General features: G+C 39.5%; 1 protein-coding gene across 2 annotated transcripts in view; it reads right to left on the reverse strand.

Moving 5' to 3' along the window:
- Positions 1-12,061, reverse strand: part of LOC131333674 (uncharacterized) — a 38,631-nt gene extending 26,570 nt beyond the window's left edge. The window contains exons 1-5 of one of the 2 annotated variants that reach the window (XM_058368317.1): positions 11,723-12,061; positions 9,403-9,693; positions 7,272-9,316; positions 4,316-7,180; positions 2,848-3,267 (exon numbers count right to left, since the gene is read on the reverse strand). In XM_058368317.1, the coding sequence (XP_058224300.1) occupies positions 5,980-7,180; positions 7,272-9,316; positions 9,403-9,693; positions 11,723-11,737 (3,552 nt within the window). In that variant the 5' untranslated portion in view covers positions 11,738-12,061 and the 3' untranslated portion in view covers positions 2,848-3,267; positions 4,316-5,979. Of the gene's footprint in view, positions 1-2,847; positions 3,268-4,315; positions 7,181-7,271; positions 9,317-9,402; positions 9,694-10,363; positions 10,617-11,722 lie in introns of those variants that run through there. The other variant, XM_058368318.1, reaches the window with a different exon arrangement.

Below are 12,061 nucleotides of genomic sequence, written 5' to 3' on the forward strand. Positions count from 1 at the left end.
AGGAGTCGGAAAAAAATAAAGAAATGTGATCAAATAGTTAGAAAAGAAGTAAATAAACCAAAATAGGCAACTTTTCTATCTTATTTTTTCGAAAATTGCATTTCATGTATTTCTATTCAAACTAAGCAAATTGCACAACCGCATGAAAGCTTTTGAAAAGCTTCTACGAGAGGAGTGAAACCTTTGTGGCTCTTGAGCATCTCTCCGACCAATGATTGCAAAATTTGACATGACACGACATGTAAAGTTGATTAATTTGCATTAGAGTCAACGTCAATCAAGATGTGATAACTATTCCATAAAGTCACTAGGGAATGAACATATGTTCATAAAAGACGAACCAAATTTCCGACGCACACCCCCACTGCATTCAGACATGCAAATTAAACGTCAAATATTGAATTTTGTTTGGCAAAATGTTTTCAGAAACTGCGGTCAGAATTTTATTTTCCGAAACAACCCACCTTTCAAGAAACACTAGCTCATTGTTTCTTTCTCCTAAGTAAACGAAAACACAAAACGAAACGAAGGCAAATAGATAATTCTATCATTTTGCAGGTATTTATAAGTTGACAAATTTTCTACTCCCTCCGTCCCTTTTTTTGTGTTCAGTATTTCATTTTGGGCTGTCCCTCAATAAGTGTCCATTTTGTAAAGTTAGAAGGGTAAAAGTTGGTGCATTGTCTATTTTGTCCCTAAAAGTAGATTTCATTTTGAAAAGTTAGTAAATAAAAGTGTAATGATGATGGGTAAGTAGGGAAAATGGAAGAAAAAGTTGATGTGAAAGGTGTAATGATGATGTCTTTTTAATAAGTTGGAGTTACGAAGCAGGACACTTAAAAAGGGACGGAGGGAGTAAAACAGAGTAGAACTTCTTATCCAAAATTAAAAATAAAAAAAATCCAAAAATCTCAAAAGATACAGGAAACAAAGGGTTCACATAAATTTCGTGGAATGCAGATGCTCAAAAAAAGATGTGGGGAAATTAGCTCTGATCTGTGGATTAGACATGTGGAACACAAGCTTCTCCCGCTTCAGGCGCAAGAATTTTGAGCTCTTGATCTAGATTCACTCTCTCTACTCTTCATTGTCTGTCTTTATTTTCCATGCAGGCTTCTCCTTCTGCATCCATCTGGGCTTCTCCTTCTGCATCATCGTGCTTCCAGGATTCTACCTCTTTTTCATTGATCGGTATATATGCTTCTTGTAATCCAAGCAAAAGATCTGCTTAGTTTCTGCCTGTATTTTGCCTTGTGAAGAAGCTCTGGAGCTCAACATCTCTAAAATCCCAGGTAAATTCACAGTTCATAGGTGGAGTAATTGTTTTATGAAATAAGCCTAGTACATAGGATTAGAGATGACAACAGTGTGATTTAGTTCGGTTATTGGCAAAACCAAAACCAAAACCGAAACATATACCTAAAACCAAAACCAAAACCGACGGTTTTCATTTTACCTGAAGAATAACCAAAACCACAGTTGCCGGTTCGGTTCTGTTTTCCACCAACACCGGTGATCAAAATTTTTAATAAAGTTAAACGAAGCAAAATGTCCACAACAAAATATCCCTGACTCAGGTGTATTTCAGTATATGGGGTATATATAAGGTGTTTAATTATGTCATTATATTCTGGTTCAGTTACGGTTCGATTTGCATATATAAACCAAAACCGGAACCGAACCGGCCGGTTTTTTAAAATCAATAACCAAAACCTAGGTTAAAAAACACACCAATCGGTTCGGTACGGTTCAGTAAACCAATGGTTCGAGAAAAATGGTCATCCCTACTAGTACAAAGGATCCAATTCAACTTTCAGAATGATAGATATACAAACAATGTATTTTAGCCGGCTCAACAAACAACATATTTTGGTTTAAAAAAAAAACAATTATTTTCACTAATACTATTAACTCTTGTAGATAAAGTATATAAAAATCATCTAAAAAGTCAAAAACAAATAAATTAGAAAATAAGTCATTTTTTCAGATGTCCAAAATAGTGAAAAGGGACAAACAAATGGGGATGGAGGAAGTAAATTAGGAACAAGAAAAGTGGAATTTGAGATGGTAACTTACAGGTGTGACTTATGCTCTTATTCTTTCGTCCCAGTGTCAAGATTGAGTTATAATCCAACAAGTAGCAAGTTCATACATGTAACGGAAATCTCCAAGCTTCAATGGCATCCTTTCACCGTTTACCTCAAACAATAATACCAGTCCTGAAACGTTAGGCATCATTATAAAAAGTGAAGGAAGCTGACATCAAACATTGTACCAAAATCTTGTGCAGCCTATTCCACGGGAGCGCCTTGAGGTCTTTGTTGAAGAACCTGCCAGACCAGCATCAACTCATCTTTTCAGATAAGTTATAGGCAAATACAACAAAGCCTTCCCAAAGTTAGGCTATCTTTGGATTATGAATTTCTTGACAGGTACATAGAAGAAGAGGAAGGTTACGGGGGGAAAAAGAGAGAAGAAAATTGTAGTAAAAGAAGCTAAATCGGTTTCTTCACTGTCCCTACCATTTTCCTTTGCCTCCACAAATACGTAATCCAAACATGGTGTTACAGATTTTGAGAAGATTTTCAGCATGATAAACTTCATCATACTTTTAACAGAAAAAATCAGACAATAACTAGAGTACCAAGTACGAGGAACAAGTGTCGAGTGTTATTCTTAAATTATATCGTCTACAATAAGTTTCGAATAACTCAAATTTCACCAATGTATCTAGGAATAGTCTAAAACAGGTTAAAGAACTAGTAATCTCCTATTTAAGATGGAAGCTTTGATACTCAGTTAGATGCATCATTTGTCATACATATATTTGAGGAAGAAATATACTACCATGCAGCCACGACACACTAGTGACGATAAGCCGAGGGAGTGACATCAATCCTTGTAGCTCTATCATTTGTGAGCTCCTTTTTAGCACAAGCACAAGAAGTTGCAGCACAAAACAGTTTCTCCTCGTTACTGCTTTCAAGAAATCTGTGGATCTCACCATGCTAGATTTCCGCCTCCCAGTCTCTGGCACCAACTACGACATTACTCAATTGCCCTTGCGGATAGAGGAATATGTAACAATAGAGAAAGAACTCCCTTCAGATGACCAAAAGCTCTACCAACTCATCTGGTTCAAGCCCAGTGCCACGGATGTGTACAATTTAGGCTCATACAGCTGGCTTTGGCTAGGAGCTTTAATTTCATCCTCATTTCTCAAATTTCTTCTGCTCATTGGCCTTCTTACAAGATACTACATTTACCCTGTTGATCACAACACTAAGCTGAGATTCTCATACAAGGCAAAATCAGCTCAAAAAATGTTAACCATATGCGTCTCCAAAACTACGACTGCAGCAGCAGCTTTTATGTAGAGCCAGGTTCATCATTTTATAATGGGGAAAGAGAATTGGAAAACTTTCCTCAACGGTCCCTTTTGCAAAAAACAAAGCTGCATTATGGTGAAAGGCCTAATATCAAGTGTGAGACACTCTTCATTCCACTTTTCCTTCTGTTTTTTTGGATTTACCTAACCACGGAGAATTCATGCAAATGCATCAGTCACACGTCCATAAATCCCAGAGTATTGTTCCACATATACGAATGAACTTAAGGGAGAAACTAGGAAGGTAATTACGATGGCATCAGTTCTCAAAGGACAAAGACACTCTTCATTCCACTTTTCCTCTTCTTCTTCTTTTTTTGGATTTACCTGACCACAGAGAATTCATGCAAATGCATCACTCACACGTCCAGAAATCCTAGAGCATTGTTCCACATATACAAATGAACTTCAGGGAGAAACTCGGATGGTAATTACGATGGCATTAGTTCTCAAAGGATAAAAGGGTACTCTTACAAGCAACCCTTCTGGATACATCAATTTTACAAGGATGTTATATGTATTAGTTCTGGATTGATCGTTTTCATTTTCCAACATATATCTCCTGCTGAAAATTCTTCACCTTGACAATCATTGACCTCTCATAATTTTCATTTATCATGGCCGACATTCTCAACTTTTGTCCTAATTCAGGAAAGTTCTATTCACCGCCAGAATAACGAGTTGGTGGCCTACATTAATTAAAATTTTCCTTGTGGGTACTATTCTTAGAGTGATGATTAACTTGTTTGAAACTGATAGGCCTCAAAATCAACCACCTCCTCTTATATACGTTTTATATGCTTGTTCTGTTTACCATGCATTACTATTCACTAGACCACCAACTATACGACTACTGAGTAGCAAAAGTAGGTCTATTTATTATTTTTTTCAAAATGAAGAATTGCTACAAGAGTGCAAAGGATCTACCATTGGGTTCTTGTTAGCGGTCCAAAGAAGATGAGGCAAGACATTGCAGCAATCTGCTCATCCCATGAGTCAGATAACCTACATTTCAAATCAATCAGCTTTAGCTGGTGAGGAGGGAAAGCTTTTTCAATGCGTTCTTCCACAGATGCTCCAAAAGCTACAAAAAGAGTGGGGTTTCAAAAGTTATCAATGTTTTGTAGTCATAACAAACAAGTTTAAGTATAGATCATATTCCACATAACATGAGAAAAATCAATGAAAAAGAGAGCGTCAAATACCAAATTGCAACAACTCATCGAGACAAGCAATTTTCCACACATATGACAGCCAAAACAAGTGAAGGGATATATTGAAAACCATATACCAAAAGCTTTCACCAATCCAAATTATCCATAGAAAAAATTGCCATCTACATAAACTAGCAATAACCAAACCAATAATGCCTTCTCTACATCACCAATCAGTGACTTGCATATATCAAAGGGAACAAACTCAGCTGTAGATTCTCTCCACCCATAGATGCCAAGTGGGAGCAGGCATACATGCATGTAATATCATTCTTTCTTTCTCTCTTTGCGTGTTTGTGTGCACTTGCGTGCTTGCGTGCATGAGAGAGAAAGAGAGCTGTGTATAAGAACAAGGATAATAATCTCAAAAACAGTACCTTTCTTATCCTCCTCGTGATTTGTCTATAGTAGCTAGAGAAAGCATCAGCAAAGCAAACTTCCAGAAAGAGGCTCTGAGCAAAAATAAAACAAAATAAAATAAAATAAACCACAGTTAGCAGGATTCAAAAATGCCAAACCTAAGGATGAAGTCTGGAAGCAATATTGCTTGGAGTTCCTCAAGTTTGTTTCAGCAACTTGTGTTATAGCACTTTAAAGCAAATAAGTAACCATTGCACCATAAGTTATCCCTTCCCAAATCATGAAAGAAACAATATGAATGCTTACAGAACTGAAAGCTTCTGCAAATCTAATAACTTTTGGTTATGCTGATGATGCCACATTGGTAAAACCATACCAAAAAGGTAAAAACATCAGCGGTAAAAAGATAAAATCATCAAAGCACAAAGCTGATTTTAGTGCTTGTACTGCCTTCGCAATAATGCAAAACGAAAGGGAAAAAAAATAGCATACAAAAACAGCTGCAACTGGGCAGAAGCTACATACAAGAAATATTTAACAACCAAGGAGAGCATTTAAAGCGCCTTTTGTACAGTCATTACAGCAACAATGGAAGAGTTCGCCAAAGGAAAAATCCCAAAAGTCCAGGGCACTGGTAAAAAAAGACCGAGAAAGAGGAGTGACCTCATTACAGCAACAATGGCAGAGTTCGCCAAAGGAAAAATCCCACAAGTCTGGGGTACGGGTTAAAAAAAAGACCAAGAAAGAGGAGCTACAATAAAACCATTAGAATCCCTCAACAAAAATAGAATGGTTAACAATAACTTCCAGAAGCGCTAAGCACTGCCAGCTAGAATAAGGCAGCTTAACAATTAAAAAAAAAAAATTTATCTACCCAAAGGAGAAAAAGAATCTGATCAGATGTAAGATATCCTATCTACTATAAAAACCGCGCAAAAAGGATAAGCCTATGATTGCAAAGGCCACATCGGTAATCCTCTGCTGGGTGATACATCACCATTAGAATCACACAAAATTCTAGACAACTTGGGGCCGGAAGCATACATCCTTTCGCTGATAAATCTGAAAGGGACTTTGCCCTTCCGTGGTGCTCCTTTGTATATCCCTTCTGTCAGTACCGTTAATACAGCTTTCTTCATTGAGACTATTACGCAACGTAGAACAACCTTTTTCATCGATGCGGAACCGCCTTGTCACTCCATTGGTGTTACGGCGCCTCAGACCATGATTCTTCTCAATGTTATCATATTTGTCGTGATATTTTGTCCCCTCCCTGTTACCTCCGCTATACTTATGTTCCCTAGCACCTCCATCAGAATAATCAGCAAACCTTCCAGCCCGTATCATGGGTCTAAAACACTCATCTGACTTCGTTCTTCCACGAAACCCCCCAAAATTGAGCTTTTGTCTTGCACCAATCAATCTTCCTGGTGATTTTCTCTCCACAAAACTATTGGACTCGCAATTTTCATCATCGATCCATCTGGGATGACGCTGTGAGGAGAAGTGAGTTCTTGATGGGGATATGGGACCATCTTCATCATATGTGGCATAATTGGACTTCGGAAAGGGCATCCTGCCTCTCCCCATCCTCGCATCAGACCTGAATTCTGGAGATCTACTCAGGCGTCTTACTCCCATGTTCCTTCCCCTCTGCACACGAAATGTAAGCGATCTGCTTCTCGATCGCGATCGAGAATTCTGTTGGGGTCTGGAAAAACTAGCGCCTCTGCCACGAATGGGAGAAAAGCTGCGTTCCCTCCTAGAAATATAATGCGGCGGACGAACAGAAAAAGATGCAGGGTGGTTACACAAAGGTCCATCGTACTCCTCCCTCGGGACTCTACTAAACCCCTGCCCATATATTCTGCCCCTGCCTCTGCTCCTAATGTGATCAATGTTATCTCTTGCAACTACCGTTCTCCTAGATGCACTATAACCATCATCACTGTCAACTGGCGATCTCTGTCTAATTGGGGGTCTATGCTCATCCTTCGAGGAATAATTCGTATACCGTCTCTGATCACGAAAGGTCAATCCGTCAATCTTTGCCCCAGAATTAGCAATGCTTCTTGGCCTGGGGTACCAAGTACCTTGTGAGTAGCCAGTTTGATAATAGTTTCTTGAATCCCCTTGGTTTCGATGCTGTAGTGATCTATCCCTTTCCAAGTACTTTTCAGAAGTGAACATCCTTCCAGGTTGAAAAAGGGAGTCATTCCTGGATATAACAAAAAAAAACGAATAAGTGATCAAGCCATTTTGAGAAATAAGGGCAACAGACAAGAATTCTAAAAGTACAATGTTATTACCTTCCCCGCTGCATATAAACATTATCGCTTCTATGCAAGGCATCGGAACAAGATGTTCCTTCAAAATTCGATGAAAAAATGACCCTGCTTGCCCTTGAGCCAACCTCTCCAGCAGAAGAACCTACGACATCATGTCCTTCCATCAATTCAGCAGCAAATTTCTTTTGTGTGTCAATGTTATTTGTTTCACTAGTCCTTTCAGTAGAACAGTCAAAACCTTCAGGAAAATGATTCTGCCCAGCACGCATCATCAAACTCGACGAATGGTTTGATCCCTTAAGAGGATTAGCTCTTCCAGATTGCAATTCTTTATCTGGAAAACCTCCATTGTCGCCATTTACATAACTATCAGAACCAACTTCTGACGTACATTGATTAGCAGCATTAAATCCATCTCGGTCTCTGCAATCAGAATCATAGTCCACACATTCAGTTTCACCGTCACCGTCATTCTCCTCACAGGAATATACGACTGACTCCCGCAATTCTCCATCCTCAAACGGAGACTCGTAACCCCCCTCAATCTGGTTCATCTTCTCAGCACAGACAGTTGGACCATTTCTTCTGTTAGAAACATCTAAGCCCTTCCCATCATCAATAGCATCTGCTAAATCTACCTTGCCAAAACATTCATAATACTTGGGCGTGAGTTCCTTCATCTCCCAATGGAATGAAGAATCCATAGGAACAGCATCTGCAGTAGGAGCTTCTTTGTCTTGTTTCCTCTCCACATCAACGGCAACAATAGGTTGCCCTTCTCTGAAAGTGGTGTCTAATCCAGAAGAATTGTCATGAACCGGTGAAGCGTTGGAAAGACCTGATTTCCCGGATTCACTTGCATACCCCACATCTGACAATTGACGGGTGGCTGAACTAACCAACTCTGTTAGAGAGGTTCTATTACCAGGTAAATCAACCGCTTTTGTAGAAACTTCTTGGGCTTGAATGCTGTCACTCTCACAAACAACCTTACCCAATATTACTGTATCAAGGTGAATACCTGGAGCAACATTCTCTATGAATACCTTTTGGCCAAGTAGGATGGCAGATGTTCCGCTAGAAGCTTCCATATTCGATATGATAACACTGGTAGGAGATGAATTTATCTTTTCCTCAGAAAGAAGCCTGTTTGAGATGGGCTCAGATCCAGTGAAAAGACAAGTATCAAGGGATTTATCCTTGCTAACAAACTGAGTAGAAACCTCCGTTCTTGCAGCAGAATAATATAACTGTTCCGGAGCATGCACATGTTCCCTATAATTGACTCGACCTTCCAATTTCTCGGGCTTTTCATCATGCACAATAACATCAGGGGCATCGTCTGAACCATTTCTTTGAGAAACAATGTTTAGATCATCGGGGGATAGCTCCCACGCCTCCATCACAGTATTCAGATCCCAGTGTAGCCTGACTTCTTTCTTAGAAGATGAACTCTTTCTGGCACTCTCTCCCTTATCTAGTAAATTCTGCGCCAAAACCACAGAATTATCCTGAACTACCAAATCATCAATACTCTCTTCCTTTTCAGACTCTTTCAGAAACAGATTGCCTGATTCCGAGGGTGTAGTACTTTTCCCTAAAGGTGTAGCAGATATCGAAGAGACAATTCGACCTGATGTCAAGAAATCATCTACTGTTGGACCATTCTGATCTTCCTGAGCATCATCACTAGTGCTGCTATTGCATGCGGCAGCCGCAAGAAGTGCAATACCTGAGAAGTCTTCAGTGTAACCAAGCTTTCCATTACATACCTTGGAACGCTTTCGATTATTCACAAAATCATTCTTCATGCTCAACTGCACTGCCATAGGGAAACAACTATCATCTGAACACCACCATGGACTTGAAATACCTTTATTCTCTGTTTTCTGATCAAAATCATCAGGTTGTGGACAAGAGGAAGGTTGAGATGATAGAGACTCTTCACAATGTGGTGAGGGGGTTTGAGGTGGTGTTGTAGGAGACTGGAGCGGTGGTCTCCTTTTCTTAATTGGAACATGCTCTATTTTCTCAGCAAAACGTCGCCCAAGAACAGCAACACCAAGCTGTCATACAGAAAACTATGTTAACATGAAAAAGTTCAGGATACTTCCAATAAGAACATTATTACGGGCAAAGTAGGAAAATATACCTTCTCTGACTCAGAAACCGATGGCTTCCCCCTTTTACTGCTCTTATCAACCTGTTGCACGACCACATTCAAGGTCCTGGCAGGTTTCCTTGAACGCCTAGATGAACTTCTAAAGCCTTTTTTCACTGTCTTCCAAGTCAGCTCAGGATCCATAAAGTTAGTACGTTCTAGATTGGAGGTATCAAGCATGTTTGCACATGAATGTCCCATTCCTTCAATAGACGATCTTCCACAAGTCTTGCAAGTTAAGACCCCAGGAGAAACTAAAACAGCACAAGTACAGGACGGAGTCTGCAAGTAAAGAAATATGTTTGCCCTCATTAAAAAAAAAAAAACCAACAAGCTATTAATTTCCTTAACAAGAAAATGATGTGGATGATATCATTACTTTATAATTCCACCCATCTACATTCCAACTTGCCAACAAATGATGATAAAATTCTTCAAAATCTAAATGTTTCTACAACACGTTCCCTTGAATATGTACAAAGCATACAACATAATCATAAACTTTTAGTCCCTCGTAGGATCACTCTCGACAGGAATGCTTGATTCGTTCCTTATGCAAATTACTAACATCCTTCATGAAAACATGTCCAACAAATTCTCAATGTATAATACTATAATTTCACAGCAATACAAATTACAGACTATGAAAACCACTCCAACTGTTGCAAATGACACAAGTGAGGTTTTAAATTGGCAATCCATTTCAAAAACCTTGCCTTCAATTCTTCTAACATGTTTTAGACAAGCACATAGCTAGCATAGTGTACTCCTTACTGTGAAAACAAAAACCCATAATCGAACCCATTCAATATGAAAGTGCTAACCTAGTAGACCAATCGGCAAAAAATGACTGGTAAAGGAAGAACATAAAAGAGGAAGGCATTTCACCACACAGGTAAAAATATTATTTCAATGAGACAACACTTGTAAAAATAATGAGCTAGTTAATTACCATAAGTTAGTTGAGGATGTACTTAGTTTTGAGATTTTGTGTTCAAAATTGCGCACTTGTATGCATGAGTTTATCCAACATGCTTTTAAATAGTGACATCTATTTTTTCAGGGAATATCGCCACTACCATCCATCAATCCTCCACTATAAACCCAAAACATGGATGCCATTGATTTTGAATTCTTGATCTTAGGATTCCAAATAAGAGGCCAAACCGAACATCGAAAATGTCATGCAAACCACTGCTGACCAATATAGCTTCAAGAAAAACCATTATTAGAAGAGGTACCCAACCTTTAAGGAACCATCTTAACAACAAACTGAAAAGGTCAGCAATTTCAATCAGAGGAAAGCTTTCAACAACTAATGACAACGTCAGCAGTTTCAAAATAACATGACAGCTTTTATCATTTTGGCAAGACATGGTAGATCATCACCTAGAACCCATTTAGAACGCCAAAGGCCACGATTCTTTACGCTAACCAACTTTTGTCCTACGGACCCAGTGAAGACATGTAAAGGACCCTACATCCATCAACAAGCATGCAATATTGCATCAAAAATCTGCCACAAGTAGTCCTCATGGATCGGAAGAAAGACTTGATTCAATGTTCATTCAGGTCAATCTTTCATTAAAGTTTTAACTATGTGTGGCCTTTAAAGGGACCGTCACACATCCCCTAATATCGTCCCCTTTTAGATCTATCTTTATCATTCCGCCCTGACCGGGCTGGCCACGTTACTGAGCTCAATTGAACAACCAAGGAAGAAAGTGAGGCCCAACCACAAACGAACGCATGGGCGGGGCCGCAGGGCATTTGCGGGCAGTAGCCCGATTCCCATAAGGAAGCCATATGGATGTCTTACGTCATAATTGAGGGCCCAAGAGCACGTATTTACTAGAGTATTTCTGTATAAAATTCCACTTGGATGCAATAACGGTGATCCTGGAAAAAGGTTCCAAAGCTGGCCCAAGAAGGAAGTATTACTGTCTTAACAGATGAAGCTCGCTAAAAGCCTGGCGAAGCAGAAAAACAAATCAAATCAACACGAAGGCTCATTCATCCATCAACGAAGGCACAAGGAAGATGATGCCATCAACAACATTATAGCTTCTAGCTTCGCCCATTGAATCCTGTAATAGAACCACATGATTGATTTCTACGAAAGTGCCATTTGTGACGCCGTCAATGAGCCTCGCCTTTCCGACTTGATAGAGAACCCTTATTTATGTCTTCTCAATTCGAAGATCTGGCAGCCAAAAGCCTTTGTGTCGCTTAAAAATGGTCTCCTCTAAGTGAAGAAGACACAACGAATAAATAACGTATAAAGGCAGACATTCTTAGGGTTTTTCAATACCTGTTCTCTCTTCATTAATACCGCCGCAGCTGATGATTTGACGAAAACTTCCAAACGATTCAATAAATATCAGAGAGGCGAGAGTAGATACGTGCGCATTAACGATCAAATCGACGACGGCAACGGGCAAATACGATAATGGCGGCCACGATTGGAGACAGCGGACGCGATTCGAGACGACGGTTAGAAGCTTATGATCGTTGTCGGCGAAGACGGGAGAAAACGCCGGCGGCTAAAACCCTAATCCAGATCCAATCTAGGAGAGCCCTGAGTCTGTTCTCACCATTGGAAAAAGGAACAGATATATAATGATTGTTGAAGGAGAGATTCTAGAGCCTT

The sequence above is a fragment of the Rhododendron vialii genome, chromosome 7a, assembly GCF_030253575.1.
Source record: "Rhododendron vialii isolate Sample 1 chromosome 7a, ASM3025357v1".
Taxonomy (NCBI): Eukaryota; Viridiplantae; Streptophyta; class Magnoliopsida; order Ericales; family Ericaceae; genus Rhododendron; species Rhododendron vialii.